The 27,746-nt window shown below is 44.2% G+C and overlaps 1 protein-coding gene across 2 annotated transcripts in view; it reads left to right on the plus strand.

Moving 5' to 3' along the window:
- GPR179 (G protein-coupled receptor 179) overlaps positions 1-27,746 on the plus strand; it is a 482,412-nt gene that overhangs the window by 117,167 nt on the left and 337,499 nt on the right. For both annotated transcript variants that reach the window (XM_077459402.1, XM_077459401.1), the window contains exon 2: positions 5,507-5,615. In XM_077459402.1, the coding sequence (XP_077315528.1) occupies positions 5,507-5,615 (109 nt within the window). The remainder of the gene's footprint in view (positions 1-5,506; positions 5,616-27,746) is intronic.

The raw sequence follows: 27,746 nt of genomic DNA on the forward strand, positions 1-27,746 counted from the left end.
AAATCACCAGAAATGGGAAACAGAAATGGAATACAAAGACACTGAATTTAATAAGAGCCAACTTCCCTAAACTAAGATCCTTGCTAGAAGATACTAAATGGGATAAAAACTTAGGAACAAAGAACACAGAGGAAAAATGGGTATGCTTTGGGAGCATATTAAATAAGGGTATTAGCCAGTGCATCCCAATGGAAAATTTATTTAAAAGAGCTAATAAAAGTCATGGGTGGCTTAATTCCAATGCAAAAATGTATATAAGAGCAAAGGAGAAGGCCTTCAAAAAATACAAGGCTAAGGGATCATCACCAGCTTTTCAACTTTACAAAGAATGCAACAAGAAATGTAAGGGTACAGTCAAGGTGACGAAGATAGAACACGAAGGGCACATAGCGGAGGAGAGTAAAAAAAGGGGTCAGGTCATATTGGTCCCATAAAGAATGATGAAGGGAATCAGGTTACTAAGGATGGAGATATGGTAAATGCATTGAATTTATTCTTCTCCTCAGTCTTTACAAGGGAAACAGGGGGGCTTCAGTAACCAAAACTGCAATGTTTATCCTCATAACACCTCACAAGAAGCACCCTCATGGCTAACAGAGGATGGAATTAGAAATAGACTTTAAAAAACGTAACAATAAGTCACCGGGGCCAGATGGCTTGCACCCGAGGGTCCTTGAGGGACTCAGTCAAGTAATTGCCAGACCGTTGTTCCCAATTTTTACGAACAGTCTACTGACTGGAATGGTACCAGCAGATTGGAGAGAAGCCAATGTAGCTCCAATATTTAAAAAAGGGCCAAGATACACCCCGGGAATTACGGACCATTTAGCCTAACATCAATAGTATGCAAGCTCCTGGAGGGGATGATAAGGAACTATATACAAGATTTTAGTCATGAAAATGGTATTATTAGCAGTAATCAGAATGGATTCATGAAGAATCGTTCTTGCCAAACCAACCGATTAACCTTCTATGAGGAGGTGAGCTACCATCTAGAGAAAGGAAAGCCCATAGACATGGGTTATCTAGATTTTGCAAAAGCATTTGATACAGTTCCCCATAAACATTTACTGTACAAACTAAGTTCTGTTGGCATGGACCATAGGGTGAGTACATGGATTGAAAACTGGCTACAGGGGCGAGTTTGGCGTGTAGTAATAAATGGGGAGTACTCGGAATGGTCTGATGTGGAAAGCGGGGCCCCCCAAGGTTCTGTGCTGGGACTAATCCTATTTAATTTATTCATAAATGACCTGGAGGATGGTTTAAACAGCTCAATCTCAGTATTTGCGGATGATACTTAGCTAAGCAGGGCAATAATTTCTCCGCAGGATGTGGGAAATTTGCAAGAAGATCTGAAAAAATTTATATGGTGGCAACTACATGGAAAATGAGGTTTAATGTAAAAAAATGTAAAATTATTTGGGTGGCAAAAATATGAATGCAATCTACTCACTAAGGGGAGAAACTCTGGGGGAGTCTAGGATGAAAAGGGACCTGGGGTCCTAGTAGATGACAGGCTCAGCAATGGCATGCAATGCCAAGCTGCTGCAAGCAAAGCAAACAGAATATTGGCATGCATTAAAAAGGGGATTATCTCCAGAGATAAAATGATACTTCTCCCAATCTACAAGACTCTGGTCTGGCCGCACCTAGAGTATGCCATCCAGTTCTGCACACCAGTCCTTAGGAAGGATGTGCTGGAACTGGAGAGAATGTATTCTCTCTGGAGAAGAGACGCTTGAGAGGGGATATGATTTCAATTTACAAATACCGTACTGGTAACCCCACAATAGGGATAAAACTTTTCTGTGAAAGTGAATTTAAAAAGACACACGGATATTCTCTAAAATTTGAAGAGAAGCGGTTTAACCTTAAACTGTGCAGAGGGTTCTACTGTAAGAGCGGTAAGGATGTGGAATTCTCTTCCACAGGCAGTGGTTTCAGCGGGGAGCATCAGTAATTAAAAAAAAACTATTAGATAGGCACCTGAATGACCACAAAATACAGGGATATACAATGTAATACTGACATAAAAGCACACACACAGGTTGGACTTGTTGGACTTTTGTCTTTTTTCAATCTCACCTACTATGTAACTATGTACTTATCAGTGCGTTAGATTGGTCTTCTTAATCTTTCTGGTTGCTACCGTTTCTATATAGATGCATGACTTGTCCTTTGGGTATGTTCCCAATCCATTTTGGGTGGTGGCAAATATTAGTTGGTATGTACCCATTTCTGTCAGTTTTTTGAAAAATGTTTTGGTACCCAGCTTCCCACTTATTTAAAAAATTTGTAAATCCAGATACTCGATACTGTGTTTGCTCCAACTTCCTGTGAAGGATATCTCCTAGATGTTTTGATTAATTTCGGCAGTTCTTCTTCTTTCCATATTATCACTATATCATAAATATATCTACGGGACAGTTTCAAGTTTGGTCTTCTTACACTGTATACTTGCTCCTCTTCCCATCTGTTTACAGATAAATTTGCTACACTGGGGGCATATTTTGCTCCCATCGCCACTCCCTTTGTTTGAGTGTAGTATCCTCCTTTATGCCAAAAAATAATTGTGGCTCATTTGCCATCCTCAGCCCTTCTAATATATAATTTATTTTGTCTTGTAGGTTAGTTTGGCTCTGCAATGCCCATTCCACAGTGCTAATGCCATCTTCTTGTATGATATTTGTGTATAAGGAGTTTATATCTATTGCGACAAGGATGTCTTCTTCTTCTGCCTTAAAATTCTTCAACTCTAAGATCCATTGCCTGCTATCTTTAAAGTAGGATTTTCCTTCTGCTACTAGAGGCTGCAAATATTTGTGCAATCTATCCCATTAATTATGGGCCTCCCTGGAGGATTTTCTTGATTTTTATGAATTTTAGGTACATAATAAATTACCAGTGTTTTTCCTGATCTGGAGTTAAATATCTTGCCTCCTTTTTTGTCAGAATTCCTTTCTCTTGTCTTTGGCACTCAGTAATTTATTCATTTCTGTTTCATAATCACTCTTATTCCTCTTAGTAAGGAAGACCAATCCCCCTCCCTTATCCGCTAGGTGGATAATTACTTCTTTTTTCTTTTCTATTTCATTGATTGTTTTCAATATATTCATTCATGTGAGTTTTTTCACCTTTTAGTTTCTTGATGTCTTCCTCTACCATCCTTTTAAAAATTTCTAGACTTTGATTATTTTGTATCTTTGGATTAAAAATGGAGTTGATTTTTAATTCTGAATGTTTATATTGCATTTGTTCTGTTCTTTGTGCTCGCCTTTTTTGAAGAAAATAACTGTTTAATATTTAATTTTCTTATGAATTTTTGTAGGTCTATATAAACCTTTTAATTTATCTAGATCATTGTCTGGTGCATAATTTGACCCTAAATTCAATACTGTACCTTAATTTCTTTCTCATTAAAAATAACATCACTTAGATTAAAAATGCCTCCTCCTATTGTTTTCGTCTTCTTTTTATTTGCCCCCCCCCTCTTTTGCCTATTGCATATTCTTAGCCCACAAGTGCATAACTTTACATTAATCAACATTAACCACATGTCGACTGCCATGGCAGAATGGCTCCCCTGCGCAAATCACCATAGCTATTTAAGGGGTATAGGGGGCGTGCGCGCACTGCCGTGTCACTAAGGAGCCAATGCGCATGCCCGCTGGCCGCAATGTTCGCTGGGCACCCGCGATCGCCCCTGACAGAGCAGGAATGGGGATGTGTGTATAAACACACACATCCATGTTCTGCCAGGGGAGAGGAGACAGATTGTGTGTTTCTATATAGGAATACCGATCGGTCTCCTCCCCTAGTCAGTCCCATCCCCCCACAGTTAGAACACACAGTGAGGGAACACACTTAACTCCTTGATCGCCCCCTAGTGTTAACCCCTTCCCTGCCAATGACATTTATACAGTAATCATATTTATAGCACTAATCGTTGTATAAATGTCAATGGTTTCAAAAAAGTGTCAAAAGTGTCCAATCTGTCCGCCGCACTGTCGAAGTTCTGATAAAAATCACAGATCACTGTCATACTACTAAAGAATAAAAAAAAAAAAAAAAAAAAATGCCATAGATCAATAACGTATTTTGTAGGCGCTATTACTTTTGTGCAAACCAATCAATATATACGCTTACTGCGAAAAATACATATTGGCCTAAAACTGAGGAATAAAATGTTTTTTTTTTTTTTTTTTTTTTTAAATTGGGATATTTATTATAGCAAAAAGTAAAAAATATTGTGTTTTTTTTTTTTTAAATTGTTGCTTTTTTTTTTGGTTTATAGTGCAACGTCACACAATTGTCAGTTAAAGTGACGCAGTGCCGTTTTAGCAAAAAATGGCCCAGTCAGGAAGGAGTAAATTCTTCTGGGGCTGAAGTTAAACCTCATTTGCCACATTTGCCACATTTGCCCAATTGAACAGTGCATTGAGGTTGGCTTGTAAGTTGGAGACATCTTGTAAGGGCGTTATTCCACTTGGTGTCATCTGCAAAGACTGAAATTGTACTTTTAATCCCAGACCCTATATAATTTTAAAGATATTAAACAGTAAGGGTCTCAACACTGAACCTTGGGGTACACAACTAATGACCTTAGACTATTCAGAGTAAGAATCCACTAAACAGAGTAAGAATCCACTACACTAACACCACTCTCGGAATTCTACATTTTAGCCAGTTTTCTATTGATTTACAAACTGATCTTTCCAAGCCTGTAGACTTTACCTTGCACATTAGCAAATCTTTGATAATGCCCTGTAGATTGGCAAAAAATGTCGAGGTATTTCTGATAGCACTGACGTCATTTCCTGCTCCTTGGAACGCACTTCCTGCTTTCTGGAACGCATGCCGTGAGCAGCGTCCAGATCCATCTCTAATCCCTTTACATGCCTGTTTTTATCAACTATTTTGTAGGTACACATTTGTACATGGAATAAATTCCTTTTCAAATGGTACTTTTCACTATTAGTTCCATTTTTTTATCCTTTTTGGGTGCCTGTTGATTCTGCTGAGAAATTCCAAGAAATCCTTTGATCTGATGTGCACAACACCACTCCTGAGCTTCTCTGGATACCATCACTGAAGTGACCCCCAGACTGCAAAGCTGGAGGTCATCGCCATTTGGTGTGTGGAGACACATGTGGGGGTGGCGTTTCTGCACCTGAAAAGTCCTGGAACGTCTGTGCTCCATTGCACTCCAAAAGTATTTTTTTTTTTTCCATTGCGGAACAGAACATTCAGCACATTTATTTGGACTTTATTTACATGTTTTTTGATTTGTAAATTCACATCTGCACTTATCCACACTTGGTTATACATGTTTATTAACATTTGCGAGTGCCACATTTTTATAATTTTATAAAATAATTCTGGGTGTCCAGCTTAGGAAAAAAGCTTGTATGCATATTCAAAGGAAGAAAACTGTAAGTTATAAAAAAAAAAGATGTTGTTTGGAATGTATTTTGATTGAATTTTTCTTTTTCTTGTATTATAGGGGAACCTTGCATGTGGATGTGCGTTTGTTGAGTCTGGGAATAGACCAGTGTGCCCACGGTTCAGTTTGGTTTGCTGACACTCACAAATGCAACAAGAACAGTACTCAGGTAATGGGTGTATACCATTAAAAGAGCTGTAGAGGGTAGCCTTCTTGCAGAATTAGCAGGATTTGTAAATGTGGTTAATGCATATATAAACACATTGACAAGATATTTCAACCTGCCTCAGACCCTTTCTCATAACAGCCAGGGATGTAGTGAAGCTACAGGTCTGAACAGATACATCAGCTTATTGATCCTGTAGGGGGTTATTGTTTTCCATGGACAAATTTATGTCTTCCTGATTTCTATTATTTTTTTTAATTACATATATTGCAGGCATATTGCTACAGAGAAAGAAGGTAAACAATGATAATAATAATTTAATCATCAGGGTTTCTCTGACCTGAACAGTGCCTTATTTCCCATCCAGCTGTAAAATGTTATGGGAGATTAGGTGACAGAAGAATTAATACAAAGTGACAAAGACCATAGCTTTGTTTATATATTGCCGAACCTTGTTTCTACAAATCTACAGACCACTAGATTTTGCAAGCATTTACTATGCAGTTAACAAGTTGTAACAAGTTATGCTGAATGTTAAAGTGGTTGTAAAGGCAGAAGCTTTTTATCTTAATGAATTCTATGCTTTAAGATAAAAAGCCTTCTGTGTGCAGCAGCCCCCCTGATACTTGCCTGAGCCCATCTCGATCCAGCGATGTGGCACGAGTGTCTCATATCACAGTGTCAAATGGGAATGTTACACAATAGATTAAGGATAAAATGTATGTAATATACACATCTGGGTTTCAAATCATTTAAGTATGACATGAGAACAGATAAATTGTAGGTACCTCTCTGAAAAGCAAACATTACTAGACTATTGAGTTTATAGGTTTATAGAAAACATTGCTAAAACATTGTCAATGCAGATACCTTTCCTGCTTAAATTTTCTTCTTTAATGAACAATTAGGTAAGTGGGTGTAGGCGCAGCTGCAAGGTGCGAGAATGGAAGAGAGAGTAAAAATAAGGAAAGCCAGGACTGTTTGCCGCACCCCCCCCCCCCCCAAAAAAAAACACCAGCCGCCTCTGCATCTAAACTTGATGGAATAAAACCTTGATATCCAGGGAAGGCACCATAACATTTGTATTAGAGGAGTTCCTGAAACTATTCCCCCCGACTCACTAATATTTGCTTTGCTAAACTTATTTAACATTCTATTGGAGAGACCAGTAGAATCTCCCATTGAATTTGTTCAGGTATACACAGTGGTCAGACCTAGAGGTTTAGAGGGATTCCCACCAAGAGACACTATTTGTCACATTCAAAACTTCCCACTTAAAGTGGGGTGCCCCCTTGAAAAAAAAAAATTAAAGTCAGCAACTACAAATACTGCAGCTGCTAACTTTTAATAATCAGACACTTACCTGTCCCAGGGTCCAGCGATGCAGGGAAACAAAGCCCCCCCCCTCGTTCCCCGCTCTGCTTGCCGCGCCGTCATTCCTACTGTGGGCACCCGGCTGTGGCTTCACAGCCGGGCACCCACTGCGCAAGCGCGAGGGGAGCATGGCGCCGTGATACGCCACACACTCATCTGGGACACGTAACAGGTCCCAGATGACTGTACGGTGCGAGGGGAAGTGATGTCACCAGCCCGGGCAAGAAAGAAGGCAGACTACGAGGGACCCCCTAGCAACAGGTATTTAGAGGTGAGTAAAAATTATTATTTCTTTCCTTTTTTTTTATTATTTTTTTTTCTTTAAGAATTTTAAACTATTTTTGTGGTGGCAACACCACTTTAAGGAGGAAGCCCTAGCCTGCTTTAGACAAAACCAACCTAATGTATACCTTTCAAAGGCTACACCATTCTTTTATTTTAGGATCTATACCATATTACCCTTACGCAATGGGAGAGCATTAACCCAGTTCTGCTGAGCGTACGCAGATGTGCGTACTCAGCTTTCGGGGGTTATACCAGCATGATGCCTGCAGCTGCAGGCATCATCCCGGTACCGTTTTTTAGAGCCAACGATGGGCTTTCCAGGTATAACAACTGATGCAGCTAAAAGCCATTCGGTTGTTAACCCAGAGGAGCGGGAGGGGACATCCCCCCCCCCTCCCGCCACCTTCCACCACTCTTACTGGGCTTCCCGTCCAACCGGGAGTTCCGATCTGCGTCGCACCACTTCCGGTGCCTAGAGACAGACTGGAACGAAGCCAGAAATGGCTTCGTTCCAGGTGTAACGACATATTCGGTGACCCATCGCAGTTTTCTACGGAAGTGACATTCCATCGCCGCCACCTTGCTACACCTGACACTCCTTCATAGTAAGGATAAACTAAGAAGGGGGAAAGCGGACATCTTGTTACACCCACTGCAGTTTTGCATTTAAACATATTTATAACAGTAAAGTCAGTTTCTATAGTGAGATACAGGACTTGCAATTCCGTGTGACTGCTTAGATGTTGAATTTTAAAAGCAGCGAACTTCTATCAGATTAGCAAACCTGTGAGATGAGCAGGGTTGCTGCTGCTTTTAAAATTCAACATCTAAGTAGTTAGATGGAGTTGTAAGTACTGTATTTCACTATAGAAACGGACTTTACTGTTATAAATATGTGTAAAATGCAAAACTCCGGTGGGTGTAACAGCATGTTCACTTTCCGCCTTCTAATGCCCCGTACACACGAGCGGACTTTTCGACATCCAAACTCCGACGGACTGAGTCCGTCAGACTATCCGATCGTGTGTGGGCTGCAACGGACTTTAGCTTCGCCAAAGTCTGACGGACTTTAGAAATGAAGCATGCTTCAAATTTTCCCGACGGAACTCCGCCGGACCCGGTCCCCTTCGAAAAATTTGCTCATGTGTGTGCTACTCCGACGGACTAAAACCGACGCTAGGGCAGCTATTGGCTACTGTCTATGGACTTCCTACGTCGAATCCAGTCGTACGTCATCACGTTCGACTCCGTCGGAGTTTGGTGTGATGGTGTGTGGTCAAGTCCGTTCGGTCGAAAAGTCCGCCAGAACTCCGTCGGAACTCCGTCGAAACTCCGGCGGAACTCCTTTGGAGGTCTGTCAGACTTAATCCCTCTCGTGTGTACGGGGCATTAGTGTATCCTTACTGTGGGGGGTGGAGCAAGATGGCGGCAATGGAATGTCTTTTCCGTAGCAAACTGCAATGGGTTGCAGAATATGTTGTTACACAGGCTTCTGAATGTAAACACGGAAGTGGCGTCATAACGACACTTCCGGTTTACTCGGCTGCCAATGGTGCTGTTTTAAAAAAAAAAAAATACAGTATTTTATTTGCCGTTTTCAGCAATCTGAATACTTTGAAGTGCAAAGGAGGGATCGGAGGTCTTTTCTCTCCATAAACAGTACCTGTTGCCACCTATTACTGTCACTGTTTTTGAAAACGCAATTTAATTATATAAAATTAAATAAAATAAATTAGAAAAACATTTTTTTTTTAAAGCGCCCCGTCCCCTCAAGCTGTGCCCTGTTTTGTTCCCGGATTGTATTTGACTAGGGGCTGGGGCAATTTCAAAGACAGTCAGTGCAGAATAAAGGAAAAAAAAATCGGAATTACACACCCCTGCTCCGTCACTCCTACTAGCTTGGGGGGGTGTATTTCTTTCCATTATCTGTGCCCCTTTCTGATGGTCATGTGCTGGTCGGAGCGGAGGGAATATTTCTTCAGTTTCAGGTGCATGCCCATCCAGCTCCACTCACATGTTCTTCTGCCTTGGCTCAAGTCCCAGCCAGCCGCCTGCCTGCTTATCTCCTTGCCTTCCCTGGTGGAGTGATCTTCCTCTCCGCTCCCCACCCAGTAGTACCCGGGGCCCGAAGAGTAAGACTTGACAGGCTGTGAGGTGGGTGGCGATAGGTACAGAGTCGCTGATTGCTGCCATTACTATTAAAAAAAAAAATATGTCCCCAGATTTCATTTTAAAAATCTGGTCACCTTACCCTAAATGCAATATTTAAAAAAATCTAAACTGCTTATAGTTTAGTATCATTTCCTAAAGATATAGAAGTTTAGTGCCAGGTGGATACAAAACCTACTGTCACTATATTTGAAATGGGGTATGGGGAACTATTAAGGGAAAAGTTGTAATTGGGTTTAATCAATGTGTGTCATCACCACAGTCTGGTGTAGAATGAAAAACGCCAGGCACTGCCAGTATAGCATCTCCCTTTCACGTCAAGATTTTTCTGCTGTGTGCCTTTCCTAGGCTTCTTTCTTTCTATCCCTTCTACCACCAATCTTACACTCCTCCTTTTTTTTTTTTTTGTCATTTTAATACCCCTTCCCACTTTTTTACCTGAGCAAATGGGTAGAGAGTGCAAAATTCCACTGTTCAGATTCTCTTTTGTTCTAAATTTAGTTTTTTTTTCTACAAACCCTTGGTCACACACCTATCATTATTTTCCACAATGTTAATGGAATTAAGCCTGGCACACACAGGTATTTATTTATTTTTGTTCAACCTAGTAGGCTGAACGGAAAAAACAGAGTAGCTTGCTGTATTAATTATGAGATGTTAGTACAGCGATCTCCCTGCTGAGCTATTCCCCACCAGAACATGCTAGTCAGTGCTCATAGCCATTGGCTGCGAGTGCTTATCGAATGCCGGTCGGCTTCTGGTTTTCCAGTATGCCCATTCGACAGAAGCCAGATGTTAGGCCAGCTTCTGTCAGACAGGTTGTTGTACACAATTGCTAAATGTCAGCCAGTTTCTGTTGAACTGGCCAATACCGGCTGATATTCAGCCCATGTGTACCATCCTTTAATGTCCCCTCAAAAGGTTCTCTGCTCTTCTAGGTCTTAAAGCAAAGCTCCACCCAAAAAGAGACACTCCGCTTGTCTGCCTCCTCCCCCCCTCCGCTGCCACATTTGGCCCCTTTTATGGGGGAGGGGGAAGTGGGTACCTGGTTTTTACAGGTACACGCTCCCACTTTCAGCTCACTTTGCCATGGTGAAGTGAGCCAGAATTCCCCCCCCCCCCCCCCCCGCAGCTGGCCTCTTGAGAAAGAGTGCAGTAGGAGGGACCTTTTAGGCAGGTGCCATTTATCCTCTAGAGGTGCTGCTATTTAGCTGGCAGCTTTAAAGAGGGAACGAAGATTGCAAGAGGCTTGGTTCCTCTATAGGTGTCATCAGGGGAGCGGCTCTCCAATTGGACACTGGTTGACCTCCACTGCCATCTTTAGTGAGGTTGAAGGAAAGAAAATGGCTTGATTCCCCCATTCTCCCAACAGAGCTACTGTATTCTGACATTGGGCAGTTTCCCAGTAATCAGAATACAATAATCACTGCTTGTGGCTATAGCCACTGGCAGTGATCGAACAAAAATACCTAACAGGCTGGTTATACTGAATTAGCCGAATTTTGATCCGTCTGTGGCCGGCTTTACTAGCATGCAAAAAAATCCAATATGTCCTTGAGATCAAATCAAATTGTACTGTATTTCCCCTTAAAAATTATACTTTAAATATGAAGATAAAAGCAATACATTTCTTGCAATGCCCATGAATGATGCAAAAGCATCTGTGTGTATATGTATATGTATATGTATGTGTATGCAATAGGAATGAGCCAAACACCCACCGGTTTGGTTTGCAGTGGAACATGCAAACAGGCAAAAAATTTGTGTGAACACTGTTAAAGTCTATGGGACACAAACGTGAAATATCAAAAGTGCTCATTTTAAAGGCTTATATGTAATCTATTGCCGTAAAATGTATTTGGGGACCTGGGTCCTGCCCCAGGGGACATGTATTAATGCAAAAAAAAGTTTTAAAAAGTGCATTTTTTTCAGGAGCAGTGATTTTAATAATGCTTAACCACTTCCCGACCAGCGCACGACGATGTACGTCGACAGAATGGCACGGGCAGGCATATTGGCGTACAGGTACGTCCAACTGATAAAGACTCCCACGCATGGGTCAGGACACACCCTGGACCTCATTTTCAAACAGAACATCGACGTCAACATACTCGACAACATAACTCTGCCATGGACGGATCACCACGCCATCAAATTCAAAATCACTACCAACATCACCAACGCAAAACGGAAACCTGTAACAACGCACTGGACCAGATCGCATAAAAAACTGTACTCCGAAGCCTTCAAAACCACTCTGTCCAAAAAAATATCTACAATAACTTTAAACCACTCTACGGAGGAAACACTCAACTCCCTGAACAAGGCATTACTGCAATCAGCAGACTCGGTAGCACCAAAACGCAGGGCTCTCATCAGGAAGAAAAATGCTGGATGGTTTAATAGCTCCCTCTCCGTACTAAAGCAAGAACGCAGAAGAGCGGAAAGAACATGGAGAAGAAATCCCACCGAGGAAAACCTATTTAACTACAAGGGTCTGACAGAGAATTATCGGAAAGCAATCTTCAAAGCCAAAAAGGACCACTTCTCATATACAATCTCAACGGCCGCAAACCAACCACGGGAACTGTTTAAACTGGTTAATCAATCAATGAATCCGGTGTGCCTAGAACCCCCAGAAAGCGAATCCCAGGATTACTGTGACAAACTGTCGGATTTTTTCATCGATAAAGTCAAAACCATCAGGGAAAAAATTTGTCAGAAGAAAACATCCAACCTCAGCCAGCAAATACATAGAGAGGATGTCCGCACCAACATACCGCAACCGCCAAAATTTTCACTATCCCCAATTACCGTAGACACCGCAAAAAACATCATTAATAAACTGTGTGACAGTACCTCACCTATTGACATCATCCCCACAAAACTACTGAAAGAATGCTCCGACATCGTGGCTCCAACCATAACCCACCTCATAAACCGATCATTCCACGAAGGGATTGTTCCCAGCATCCTCAAACAAGGCATCGTCAAACCTCTACTCAAGAAACCAAACCTGGACCCTCAGGATCCAAACAACCGTAGGCCGATTACAAGCCTCAACACCATTTCTAAGATCATGGAGAAAGCTGTAGTACAGCTACAACTTCACCTGGATACTCACAAACTCCTGGACCCGCTGCAATCAGGCTTCCGCCCGGGTCATGGAACAGAAACGGCTCTCCTCAAGATTTGGGATGACGCCCTCGAAGCAGCAGATGACGGAGAGCCATGTCTCCTCGTACTGCTAGACCTAAGTGCAGCGTTTGATACAGTAGATCACAATACTCTACTCGTCCGCCTCACAGAAGTAGCCGGAGTCCAAGACATAGATCTCCATTGGTTCGCGTCCTTCCTAGGAAATCGGTCACAGACAGTGAAACTAGGAAAATTCCTCTCCGAAACTCAGCCAGTCACCTGCGGAGTCCCTCAAGGCTCTCCGTTGTCACCCGTTCTCTTCAACATTTACATTCGCCCACTCCTTCAAATCATCAGATGCTCAGATCTCTGCTTCCACTCTTACGCTGACGACATGCAACTTTATTTCCGGATCAATGGAAAAAAAGATCACCAACAACAACTTGAAAACTGCCTCAAATCAATAGAGGACTGGATGACCACCAACTCCCTCCAGCTGAACCAATCAAAGACAGAGCTTCTTATCTTACACCCAAATCATAAGCCCACAAACAAAACCTCCTGGTCTCCACCAACCGTCTTTGGGCAGACTATCTCCCCAAAGACCAAAGCGAAGAGTCTCGGGGTTATTTTAGACGCACAAATGTCAATGGATGCGCAAATAGGATCTGTAGTCAGTCGATCTCACCATCTGCTGCGCATGCTTCGCAGACTCATCCCTTTTATCCCAAAGAATGACAAAGCAGTGGTAGTTGGAACAATCATTAATTCACGACTGGACTACGCAAACTCGCTTTACATAGGATTACCACAATATCAACTTGCGCGATTACAACTGATCCAAAACACGGCGGCAAGGCTGATAACAGGAAAAAACCCCTGGGAATCCATTTCTCCTTCACTAAGGAGCTTACATTGGCTAACCGTAAAAAATCGGATCATGTTCAAGACCCTTTGCCTCACCCACAAATGCGTGCATAGAGAAGCTCCGCAATACCTAATGGAGAAAATAAATCATTACACACCAAACCGCAGTCTTCGATCAGCCAACAAAAACCTCCTCCTCGTGCCCAAAGCCCGGTATAAATCCAAGGGTGATCGGAGATTCGCTGTCCAAGGGCCTCGGCTTTGGAATGCTCTACCAATCAACATCCGCCTGGAAGAAAATCACCTGGCTTTTAGGAAAAAACTCAAGACCTTCCTCTTTTAGCAGATGATCAAAGCTCGCCACAGCGCCTAGAGGCAATTCAGTTCGCATTGTGCGCTATATAAGTATTTCATTCATTCATTCATTCAATGCCGCCCTGCCATCGGGAGCGCGCCGTAAACGCTATAACTTTTGCGCAAACCAATCAATCGCTTATTGCGATATTTTTGGTAAAAATAAAAAAAAAATGTAGAAGACTACGTATCGGCCTAAACTGAGGGGAAAAAACGTTTTTTTTATATATTTTTGGGGGATATTTATTATAACAAAAAGTAAAAAATAATGCGGTTTTTTTCAAAACTGCCGCTCTATTTTTGTTTAGAGCGCAAAAAATAAAAACCGCAGGGGTGATCAAATACCACCAAAAGAAAGCTCTATTTGTGGGAAAAAAAGGACGTCAATTTTGTTTGGGAGCCACGTCGCACGACCGCGCAATTGTCAGTTAAAGCGACGCAGTGCCGAATCGCAAAAAGTGGTCTGGTCTTTGACCAGCAAAATGGTCCAGTCTGCAAGTGGTTAAAGTGAAACAATAAAAATTAAATATTCCTTTAAATATCGTGCCTGGGGGTTCTCCTTAGTCTGCCTGTAAAATATTGCATATTCCCATGTTCATAACAATACCACAGCAAAATTACATTTCTAAAGAAAAAATGTAATTTAAAGCTGTAATGTATTGATGGATCCCGGCAATATACATAAAAATCATTTAAAAAATGCCCCCCCCAAAACACCTTGTCTCCATGTTGATGCGGAGAAGGGCCTTTTCCCCACAGCCCTTGCCCGGTGGTTGTGGGGGTCTCATCGGAATCTGGAAGCCCCCTTTAACAAAGGGGCCCCAGATCCCGGCCCTACCTATGTGAATGTACATTGTACATACTCATTTACCAAAAAAGTGTCAGAAAAGTAAAAATGACAGGAGACAGTTTTAAACCATTCCTTTATTAACAAAAAAAGTGTCCCGCGATTCATCTTCAATCAAAGCGTCCGACAGTCCCTAGAAAAAAAAACAAATAAGATGAAAAACTCTGCCTCTATTGGAGGCATCCCCTCGACTGCTGTGTTTTTGCTTTGACAGCTGTTATATAAGCAAGGGTGGGGCCACCCGGTTACATCACCGGGTGGCCCCGCCCTGGCCTATATAACAGCTGTCAAAGCTATAGCTATATAACAGCTGTCATTGTGAAAAGGCTGCAGTTGGCAGGACCCCTCCAATGGTGGTGGAGTTTTTCCATTTTTCTTTTTTTTTGAGGATCATCGGTGCTGTGATTGAAGATGAATGCCCCCCCTTTCCCTGTGGCCTGCCAGGTTGCGCGTGGCACCCCCACACTGTTTTATTTATTTTGGTGTGGGGTTCCTCTTAAAATCCATACCAGACCTGAAGAGCCTGGCATGCATTTTTGGGGGGGACCCCTATGCCATTTTTTTTGGCACAGTGTTCCCATTAATATCCATACCAGACCCAAAGGGATTGGGGGGGAGCTCACGCTGTTTTTTTTTTTTCAATGATTTGTATGTATATTGCCTGGATCCGGCAATACGTTACAGCCACCAGCAGTTTTAGAAATGTCATTTTGCTGCTCTCATTCATTACACTATGTACGGCCATTATGTAAGCAGCCTTAGGCACCCTGCCATCATGGCTATCACAGCAGAGGGCACTGTTGATTGGCCAAAGGTGCATGCTTTGGCCAATCAGCAGCCGTCAATGCACTGCGATCTCGCAGTGCATTGATGGTCTTGCAGTGCATTATGGGACGTTCCGCAGGCACTCGAATTTCCTGCAAAGCCCTATAATGTTTTAAATTAGGCGAACACCCAATGTTCGACCTGAACTTATGTTTGACTTGAACATCAGGCTCATCCCTACTCAGCAATAAAATAGCGACCCGATTTCTTCAGTATTATTCTGCTCTATATAATCTACCTCCTACTCACGCTCCCAGGAGGTCACCCTCTTCACCTGCATGACAGTTCCAGCTGGGCTGTGGCGCTAAGTGGAGCGTGGTCAAGTACTGTCAGCTTTAGCACAGTATCTGCAAAGGCCTGCTGCAGGATCTCCACACCATCCCTCCTGAGCTTGGGATTGCTTGGATTGGTTAGTGGTTGCATGTCCATTCCCTTTACACCTAAGGACACTGCATGTAGACACCATTTTTTATTCCCTTATTTAAAGTTCTACCAAGAGACACTCACATTCACTTTTGCACTGATTGAATACTATACTCATTAAACTCATCAAATTACTCTTGGCCCAGTCAATTGAGCTAGCTGAAGACACAAGACTCCTGTATCCAAGGAATACTGTATCTACCCCTCACCCCTCCCCAAGGGACAGGAACATTGGGTGCACAGGAACTCGTTTTTACTTAGAGATCAAGGTCATAGATTCCAGATACAACTTGCCAAGCTTTGTTAAGTATTTGTGTTAAAGGGGGCTCTGGCAGACATGTGCAATCCAATGTCCAGGTTGGATTACTGGCAAAGTGCATTCCTGAGAACTGAGAGAGAAGGGTGTTGTACTGTATTTGAGCACAAGAGAAGAGATATTGTCATTGTGTGTGTTAATAGATTCAATAAACAAACAACTTTCCAAACTACGAATCATTATCACGAATATATATACATGCATAGATATATCGAATTTCAACTAATACGAAAGAAATTATAGCGGATATAACAAATGAATTCGACATGATTCGAGATTTAGTATATCGCATATCGACACTCAACAGAAATAACAAATGATCTGAAAATGAATTAACGCAACATAACGAATATAACAGAAGAAATTATCTATTTTACGAATGACAACGAACCAAAACTAAACAAAATTTTCCATTGTCCATTGTGCTCAAGTCTAGGCTGTGGCATCAAGAGCTTAAAGGGAGTAGTGTGACTCCAGACTAGTCATTCTTCTACCCTTTTGTGAACTGCGACCATAGACCTTGACTGGTTAAACTTGCTGATTTATTGCTCCCCAGGGGACTTCAGTTGACATTTCATTTGCTTGTTCATATAAAGAGTATAACAAGAACCTTGCTTCTCTTATTTGATACTTTGTCTGTTGATTCAACTTACTGCAAAACGTTAAGTGACATTCAGTTGGTTTACTGATAACTATTCTGTGTCTACAGCCATATTTCCTGTTTAATACTACTGAAATGTCTGAACCCAAACTATTGGGGCAATATATGTTTGAGAAAGAAAGGAGAGAGCAGCACCAATCTAAGTGCAGCATAGAGTTAAAAACAAGTTTATTATGTGTTAATAAACTCACATGGGGTTGGGGATGTACAGGCATATATTACACAGGGTCCATGTGAATCTCTTCCATCTGTGCAGGCAGGCGCAGGTGATTGCCAGTCCCAGATGCTCCAGTGGTATCCGAGGCTCCAAGGCTGGAGAGGATCAGCTGGTGGTTAAGGTGTCATCCGTGCATCGGCTGTGACAGGCAGAGGACGTGGCTGAGTTTATTTACATTTGGAGCATACATGCTCCTTCATCAGACTGAAAGCTGGCTGCCAGTATCTACAGTGCATAGACTCTTGCTTTTAAAGACTCCTCTGGGGCTTTATTTGTTTTTGGCATATTATGCCCAGATATACTCATATATGATTTTTACTACACATCCACCCAGACTTTCCCAGTTGGGCACCAAAAAAAAACTATTTCTAATGTTATCTTTGAGTGGCCCTCATGGGGCTTGTCTGGGATACCCCTCATGGGTTGCTCAAGCGAGTGATGTGACGTGTCAAGAGCCAAAGAGAGGATGGACAGGAGCAAGGCGGTCAATTGGAGTTGTGCACGGTGGTGGAAATATCTGCAGTCGAGTGTATTGAGGGAGGGGTGCACCAGTTGATGAGGAGAGCTGTATCAGAGCAATGGGCTCACCTCATAGATATGAAAACTTATGACTTAGACTGCAAAAAACCTCTGTTGGAATAGAAAGTTAACATATCAGTTGGCTTTAGGAAGGATGTTGTGAGCTTAGCTGAAGGGATGGATGCTCAAGTGATACCGTTACTGTCAGCAGAAGACCTGGATAAAGATTGCTGACAGTTTGGGTCAGTAAGCCCAACATCAGAAGAAGCTGAAGTCCCAGCCGAATGCCTCTTTCTATGCCGACAAGATACTCGAGAGTCAAGTAAAGAATAGTACCATTTCAGTCCATCAAGGGTACAGAAAGCTTCAGTTTTTCTCGTGGCACATCCCCTCCCATGGAGGGGAGAAAGTGTTTGAAAGCTGGATGGATCAGGCCACACAAGCAGTGGGAGAGTGGAGTGTCCCCAAAGTGGTGAAGAGACAGAGAATAAGCTGTAGTCTCTGAAGTCCTGTGGCAGATGTTATACGGAGCCTAAGGCGGGGGAAGGCAGATTTTGTGGCAATGGATTACATCAAAGCTTGGTGTGCCATATATGGTAGAGTGGAGAAGCGTACTAGTTTGAACACACTCACTATTATAAGAGAGAAAGACTGTCTAGGTCGTCAGAGTGGATCAGATCTTACAGCAGATCATTCTAAAGAAAGGGATCAACCACCAGGATGTTGATAAAGTTAGGCTAGAAAAAAATCTGCAGCGGACCAGGCCCAACCAGCCAACTATGTTGCAGTTGCTACTTAAAGCAACACAGGTTGTCCCTACTTACCCTGAACTGATGAAAGTGGTAAGAGAGGAAGAAACTCTGCTGGACGAGAAGAATCAAGGGTCCAGGGAATCAATGAAAGCAAACTTTAAGCAGAGAAGGTGCCAGCTCATGTGGCTCAATAGAGAAGAGTGCTCTTGAGGACAGCTAAGAAGAGTCAGAGGCAGGGGAGTGCTTTGGCCCCTCCATTGTACAGCCTGTCACTGAAGCGGTCCCCCCTGAGTTGCTCACACAGGTTGTCCAAGTTCAAGACAAGATGCAACAGACTTTTCTGCAAGTGATGGAAGCTCAAAATCAAATGCAGTTGGCCAAGCCTGACTCCAGGAAGTGTTTTCAATGTGGAGAACCTAGGCATTTGAAAGCACAGTACCCACAGAAGAATGAAATCGCACATTATGGCTGAAGTACTGAAGGCATTGCAGAAATTTCTCCTAACCCAGAAGGCAGGAAACTTTAAGCGGTCTCAGTGAGGGAGCCAGAACCCCAACAAAGTCAAGAGCGTCAGAAAAGGGAAGAGTGAGAAGACTTATGCCGCGTACACACGAGCGGACTGTATGGCGTACTTAGTCCGTCGAAACACATTTCAGCGGACAATCCGCTCGTGTGTGGGCTTCAGCTGACTTTTTCAGCCTGCAGTCCGGCGTACTAAGAATTTTGGTTTTTTCGAAATTCTGTCCGTCGTACTTTGGTTTCAGCGGACAATACGGTCGTCAGTATGCTAGTTCGACAGACTAAGAATGGCGCATGCCCAGAAAGGATTTACACGGCGGAAGGGTGCTTTGCTGTGTCTTGGACTTCCTATTTCTAGTCCCGTCGTACGTGCTGTACACGTCATCGTGCAAGCTTTCGACGGACTGTTTGTGCATCCGTGTGTGGTCAAGTCCGTTCAGTGGAAAGTACGACGGACTGTCCGTCAGATTGTATGACGAACTAAGTACGCTATACAGTCCGCTCGTGTGTACGCGGCATAAGTCGAAGCGCTGAAGGAAGGCTTCAAGGCGAATAATCTCACCCTCACTCAAGCGGAGTAATTCACCACCTGGGTTGGGGAAACAGGCACAGAGAGTCAATGTTTCTCCACCTCCCAAGGCCATTATTAGGTCCTCCCAGCAACTAATAAGACAAAAAAAATTTGACCAACTCAAAGAAGCCAGATGATCCATCAGAAAGACTGGTATGGCCCTCTACCATTGTGTCCGTGCAAGTGGAAGGCATCTTTATTAAGGCGATATTGGACACTGGAGCACAGGTCACACTGCTGTATAGGAACGTCAATGATGGATACCTGAAACACATTCCCCTGTGCAGGCTGGAAGAGTTTGAGATTTCGGGAATTGGGATTGAAATGTTTCCTTATAATGGATACATTCTGATCAAGAACACATTTGGTCCAGCAGTGTCTGGGAAGATAGAAACATTTGACACATTGGCTGTAGTGTGTCCTAAATAGAACTCTATGCTGACTGGAACTAACACTGGCCTGGTGAGAAGATTATTAGTCCCATTGATAGGGAAAGAAGACTCATGGGATACAACCTCAGTTGCATCAGGCCTTCAAATAGGTAGCACAGGAGCAGAGTGTTCCAGCAGAGGGGGTGGGAAGACTGTGGAGATGGGGAGCCAAGGAGAATGTGTTGCAACTAGGGGAGATTGCTTGCATGAATGCCACTGTTAAGCTGAGCCAACCGTGCCCTTTTGTTGTGCTGGAGATAGATGCTCAATTAGGAACCGTCAGGGTGGAATTGGTCCTAGAAATATTCTCCACGAAAGCTTTGTCCCGGAATGGAGGGAAGGTGCTAATCCGATATATTATGGATCACCCGATCATGTTAGGGGCCCGCATGCTGATGGGGCAGGTGAGTGCCTTGACCCTGATAGAAGCAGCTGGAGGGGAAGGCAACCACAAGTTGGGAAGTGAGTTTCTCTCCTACTCTTAAATGCTGCATCCTGAATAGCAAAGTAGAGTCCTCCTTCAGTTGTCCAAATGGGAGAGCTTTCTTCTCAGAATGACTTTTACATGGGGTACGCCAAGAGTGCCCAGCATTGAATTTGGCTACAGATAGACAAACCATTTGGAGAAAGGGCTCAGTGTGTACCCCTCAGTGACCTAGAAGATTTCGGAGAGCAGCTGGCTGAGCTGAAGAGGTCAGGGGTCATGTGGGAGTCTAGAACCCCCAACGTCTCCCCTATTGTGGTGGTGCAAACGAAGAACGGGATATTGTGAATGTGTATTGACTACCGGACTCTAAATACAAGGACTATCCCTGGCCAATACACTACCCGAGGTATTGAAGATGCCATACAGGGGTTTATGTACTATAGCGCAGATTTCAAAATGCGTGAATAAATGGTCGCAAAATGGCTAAAACCACGCAAATTAGCATGAAAATGTATTTACTATAGTGAAAAAATATTATGGCGGACACATTGGACAATTTTGACACATTTTTGGAACCATTGGCATTAATACAGCGATTAGTGCAATTAACAGATCGTGGTTCCTAGCTAATAGAAACACAGGATCTGTCACTCCTGTCAGAACAGGGAAGTGTGTGTGTGTGTGTGTGTGTGTGTGTGTGTGTGTGTGTGTACACACACTCATCCCTGTTCTGTGTCTCCAGCTCACGATCGCTTGTGGCCGGCGAGGCTCTGGCGGCAGCTGGTCCAGAAGCAGTTAAACTTGCTCTCTGCTGTAATGTATTGCCAGTTCCTGGCAATATAGATAAAAATCAAGGAAAAAATCTATGTGGGTCCTTCATGTCTGGTATGGATTTTAGGGGAACTTCACACCAAAATAAAAAACATTAGCGTGGGGTCCCCCCCAAAATCCATACCAGACCCTTTTCTGAGCATGCAGCCTGGAGGACAGGATAGGCTCGCCCCCCCCCCAAACCATACCAGGCCACATGTCCTCAACATGGAGAGGGTGCTTTGGAGTCACCCCAAAGCATCTTGTCCCCATGTTGATGGGGACAAGGGCCTCTTCCCAAAAAATCCTGGCCATTGGTTGTGGGGGTCTGCGGGTGGGTGGCTTATCAGAATCTGGAAACCCCCTTTAACAAGGGGACCCCCAGATCCCCCCCCATGTGAATGGGTATCGGGTACATTGGAACCCCTACACGTTCACCAAAAGTGTCAAAAAGTGAAAACCACAATAGACAATTTTTGACAATTCCTTTATTAAAAAAGAAAAAAAAATGTGTCTTGCGATGTCCTTGCTTCAATCACGCCGCCCGATGGATCTGAAAAAAAAAAATGAAAAAAACTCTGCCTTCATAGGAGGTTTCCTTGCGACTGCTGTCTTTTGGCTTTGACAGCTGTTATATATGCAAGGGCGGAGCCACCCGGTGATCAGGTAACCAGGTGACCCTGCCCCCTCTGACATCACATGACGTTAAATGATGTCAGAAGGGGCGGGGTCACTCAGTTACATCACCAGGTGGCTCCACCCTTACCTATATAACAGCTGTCACAGCCAAGAGACAGCAGTCACCGGAAGGCTTCCCATCAAGGCTGAGCTTTTTATATATATATATATATATATATATATATATATATATATATATATATATATATATTTCGGGTTCATCAGATAGCATGATTGAAGATGGATGGACATTGCGGGACACTTTTTTTTTGATTTTTTTAATAAAGGAATCGTCAAAAACTGTCTGTTCCGATTTTTACTTTTAACACTTTTTTTGGTGAATGAGTAAGGGTACAATGTACCCGATACCCATTCACATGGGGGGGGGGCGCAATCTGGGGGTTCCTTTGTTAAAGAGGGCTTCCAGATTCCGATAAGCCCCCTGCCCACAGACCCTGACAACCAATGGCCAGGGTTTCAGGAAGAGGCTCTTGTCCCCATGTCCCCATCAACATGGGGACAAGGTGCTTTGGGGGAATAACTGAAAGCACCCTCCCCATGTTGACGGCCTGGCATGGTTCAGGAGTGAAAGGGTGTTCGCTTGCCCCTCCCCTTTCCTGACCTACCAAGCTGCTTTTCTCTGATAAGGGTCTGGTATGGATTTTGGGGGGGAGCCCACGCCAATTTATTTAAAATTTTGGCGTGACAATCCACTTAAAATGAATGCCAGACCCAAAAGGAATGATTTAGATTTTGGCGGGACCTCACAGTGTTTTTTTTTTTAAATGGCATTGAGTTCCCTTTAAAATCTTTACCAGTCTCGAAGGGCCTGGTATGGATTTTGGGGGGACCCCATGCCATTTTCTTCTTAATTCTGTCATAGGGTTCCCCTTAACCACTTCAATGCACTGTATTATATACTGTACACTGACTGCACTGTATATATACCAGACTGCCTGCACAGTATATATAGTCTACATATATATAAGAGGCCCAGTATGGTGGCCTGTAATTATGGGAGGAGCCCGGAGGGTATTTAACCAGACCTCCCACACCGCTCAGTGTCGGTTTCAGTGTGCGGTACAACGTCACCAGGCCGACCTTTACTTCTCACTACATTTTCGTAAGTGCGTGCTGCACGATCGTTATCCCGTCTCCATTCGTAAACTTTCGTCGTCCGTCACACATCGTCGTCGCAGGTAGGACTATTCTCGTTATCTTTTACTCAAGTTCGTATCAGTTCGTTAGCATGTTTTCTTTGCCAAATTGACGCACCTTCGGCTAGTATCTCTTTTGTGTTATCCTTCACGTATATTGTCCTTTCTACCTGCCGTATTCACCCGTACGTACTTCACGATTCTTATCCTGTTCTCGTTCACAGCTTTCGTTAAAACCGTCACTCATTACCGTCACAGGCAGGATCATCTTACTACCTTTACTCAGAATTCGTATCAATTCGTTACCATGTCTACTTTTTCTAAATATTGCACCATCAGCTAGTACCCCCCTTATATTTCACGGCATCTTTCATATATGTTATTCTTTCTGCCTGCCGCAAAGTAAACCGAACCAGTCGCTACCCTTACACGGTTCTCCTGACATGCACCCTGCCTCAAACTGGCCCTCTACTCTTTCGTTCGGATACATACGCGCACCAGACAGCTGATTAGAATCTGGTCGTCAAACTCGTCTGTACGGTTCGAATTCTTTCGGCATTTTTAAACGCCCCATATGCCATCGACTGATTCAGCTTGACTCACAACCATTTACGTAGGATTCGCATCTAGTCGCAGCATCAGCACCATGATTCGAATCCCCACAAAATCAATTGTTAAACTACCGCAGCGAATCTTATCGCATCATCGACCCAAACGGGTCAAATCTTTTACCAACCGTTCTTTCAGGGCTCGCATCCAGCCTGGTTCTACTAGTCACGGCACAAAGCTTATACGATACTTTCTTTCACCTTCTCGAATCTATTTTGTTGCATGTTCATTCACAACTTCTGTACCAAATAGCTCGAACGCGCACGGTCAATCCTACACAGTCATTTTATTACCTTTTCTCTTTCTACCTAAACCATTTTTTCTTGCAACCATGGCAAGTCTTTCTGCATTTGGCTCACAAACAGCCAACGTCTCCAGTAGCAACATGGCTACTCATACGTTTCTCTATCCCTGTTTCCTTTTTTAGGTCAGCAAGTTTGCCAATTGGTCCATCCTGCAACAGGCTCGGACCACCCATTCCAGGCAAAAAAAAGGAAAAAAAAAGGGGGGGGGAGAACACAGGGTAACCTGGCTAGGGTTTGCATTTCTTCACCAGGGGGGTCGGCTATGGCCCCGAAACAGCTTGTAAACCACCTTATTACTACTCCCATGTCGCCCCGCTATAGGTTCTTGTGCAAAACTCAGTCCTTGACCCCAACAGAGACGCCAGCACCAGGGCTTCAAGGCAGGTGCGTAGTTAGAAGGTATTGAACTATAAGATTTCCTTTCTCTCACACATTTTCACGACATATTTAACTTCGCATGCATAATTTTATTTTTTGGTTCCGAGGCGTTAGCAACTGTGACATACTTCTATGCATCTCACTCTGTTTTCAGAGCACAAGCCTCCACTACGCAGACAAGGTCGCTTAAACCCTGTTCTTGCTGACAGTGCAAGCATTTAGCCGACCGAACACACGTCAATTTACTACAGATCGCAACATTCCTACTTAGCACACCAGACTTCCGCTACCCTCCCCGGTCTGCCCCGGGGACTCTGGTGCACTAGTCTGTGCCAAGCACAGACGGACACCCAAGCTGTCAGTTACCTAGCCAGTCACCTCCTGGCTCACCTCGGTTGTCACGCATTCTTATGAGTTTTCTAAAATTTCACTCAACAGCACTCGAGTGCAAACCAACTGTCGCTATGGCTGTCACTCCTCCTGTTCTTCCTACTTTGTGCTTTTCTCGAAATACCTTTCTGTCCCCTCCTGTATCCCCAACCTTTCCTTAAAACATATGCATTTCCCCTCTCGTTTTAGCGGACGCCATGTCATTGGCCGGCAGCGACATCCCTTCCCCTGTCCCATCATCACCCGGGGAGGGCTCAACCAACGATGACGGGCAGCTCTACAGAGCCTGGACCATGCCGAAACTCACAGCAGAGCTGCGACGTAGGGATATTCCCTACCTGGCTACAGCAAGAAAAGCTGAACTTTTCAAGTTACTATTTCCACCATCTACGCCAGCCCCACCAGACTCTCAGGCGTCCCTACACTCCATTGCGTCAGCAGTTGCTCAGCTGCACTCCTTAGTGGCTTCACTTTTGTCGACAGTCTCCGATGTTCAGACTAGAGTAGAGTCTCTGGAAGTACGACAAGTGGTCCCCACACCACCTTCACCCGCCACTACCACCCCCATGCCGACGCCTTTAGGTACGCCCAGTACAGCTCCACCGTCTTCCCGGCACATCTCATCCCAGCTAGCATTAGGAAGGACATCCTAGATGGCATCCCTCCTTATTTCAGTGCACGACGCAGCGGAGAACAAAGCCTATACATGGGGGGGACGTCTCCGTTGTCCTGAAAGCAAAAGACCGTAGGCTCGCACGCAAGCTCACAGTCACTGAGTTCGTGCTCGCCTTCGGCATGGTCAGAGACATAATTTGCTCCCTCAACCCCAACAAGAGGGAAGAACTAGATCTGTATTTATACGCAGTGATGGATCTAGCTTATAGGTATGGAGGTAGCGCGTTTTACGACTACCACCGCTCCTTTTCAGCCAAAGCAGCTGCCAGGCTCAGCCAGTTCCAAATGGCTACCGACTGGAGCACAGTCGATACAGAACTATTCTGTCGCCATTTCGCTGGTCTACGCTCCCCGCTGTGCACCAACTGCCATTCGGCCACCCACACAGCTAGCTGGTGTTCGGAAAACGAGGGCAGACGCCCTCCATACTTTCCCCCCTTCTCAAATACAGCTCAGAGTTCAGGAACAATTACACAGCGCCCCCAAGAAGACAAGTTAGGTCGACCCATTAAAACGCTAGGAGGGGCACAAATTTGTAACAACTTCAACATCGGGGGTTGCAATTTCCCTCAATGTAGACTCCTCCATGTCTGCCTCGCTTGCTACCAAGCTCCCCCCAGACACGCCTGTGGGATCAAAAAAGCTAACCACACATGACTAAGCCGCATACACATCGGATGGCTGCACTTCTACCTTCTTTCACACCCGTCACCCTCACTAGCAGCCTTCCTAGTGCAAGGATTCACCGTAGGTTTCCACACAGGGTTTATCACTCTTCCAGACACCACCCATGAATGCAGAAATCTACTGTCAGAAGCCACAGACGAGGAAGCGATCAGCACCTTGACCGGGGATACATGATCGGCCCCTTCTCACACCCACCTTTTTCTGTTTGGAGATTCAGCCCTATCGGGCTTGTGAAAGGAAAGTTCTCTAATAAACTTTGTATAGTCTATGATTTGTCCGCGCCTCATTTTTCTCACGTACCTAGTTTAAATTCCCTTATACCCTCAGAGGAATTCGCCCTCAAATATTCTTCTGTAGACCTTGCCATCCAAACCATCCTCAGCTTAGGAGCTGGCGCCTGGCTGTCCAAGGCCGATATCACGGACGCTTTTAAGTTACTACCGATTCATCCATGCCTATGGCAATAGCACGGTGTCAAATGGAAGGACCAGTACTATTTCGCCACAAAGTTAACCTTCGGCTCCAAAAGCAGTCCGTGGCTCTTTGACACGTTCGCCCAGTGCCTGTCCTGGATTCTTTCACACCACGCATCCTGTCAGAAAGGGATTCACTACTTGGACGACTTTCTGCTTATTGAGAAACCTGGGGAACCTCCAGTAGATCGAAATAGCCTTAGGGAAGTTTTCGCCAAACTCAATATACCCATAGCAGAGAAGAAGGTGGAAGGCCCTGCACAACGCATCACCTTCTTGGGTATCATTCTCGACACTCAAGCCATGCAGGCTAGCTTACCTCTCGACAAACTAACCCCCATCAGGGAGGTCATTCATACCTTTACAGTTACCCAAGGGTGCACCAAGAGGCAACTTCAGTCGTTGCTCGGGATGCTCAACTTTGCGGTAAGGATTATCCCCCAGGGTCGATCTTTCGTCTCCCGTCTCTTGGTATTTCTTTCTCTAGTCCAAGACCCCGACCATGTCTTCAGGCTAGATCGAGCAGCGACAGCGGATCTCAACATGTGGGACGATTTCTTAGCAAATTGGAACGGCATCTCAATGTTTATCCCATCAGTATCCCCCTCTTCACCCCAGATAGTCACAGATGCTGCAGCCTCCACAGGCTTTGCGGCAATTTTTGACCGTCACTGGTTCGCAGGCCCATGGCAGCCAGAAATTCTCGCAATCCCCGGGTTCAGTCTATCATCCTCGTTATTCGAGCTATATCCTATAGTGGCTGCAGCGCAAGCCTGGGGCAGTAGCTGGGCGGGACAGACAGTTACTGTCGTTACAGACAATCAAGCCACAGCCAACATCATAAACAAAAGCCGTTCCAAGTCATTGGCCATAATGTTATTTCTACGCAGGCTGGTACAATTGTCCCTTCAGCACCAATTTAATCTTCTCTGCATCCACATCCCAGGCAAATGTAATACCTTAGCTGATGCCCTGTCCCGCCTTAATTTCGAATCGTTCTTTTCACAGGAACCTGGAGCCAACCCAACTATGACTACTATCCCACACTGGTCTCAGCTAACACTGCATTGAATCTATACCTGCGCAATGCTACCAAGCTCATTAACGGCTTTTCCTGGGGCAAGCCCTGGCGATCTCCATCATATCCTCGCTTTCATTTCATACTGCCACACACAGATGACTTTGGCTCACAATACTATCAGACTCTATCTGGCTGGCATCCAACACTTTATTTCTTTGCAAGCCATCCTTATTCACCGCTCACGCAGTCAAGACAA

Source organism: Lithobates pipiens, unplaced genomic scaffold (assembly GCF_037356315.1).
Source record: "Lithobates pipiens isolate NorthernLeopardFrog02 unplaced genomic scaffold, aLitPip1_a1.2 Scaffold_28, whole genome shotgun sequence".
In the NCBI taxonomy this organism is placed as follows: domain Eukaryota; kingdom Metazoa; phylum Chordata; class Amphibia; order Anura; family Ranidae; genus Lithobates; species Lithobates pipiens.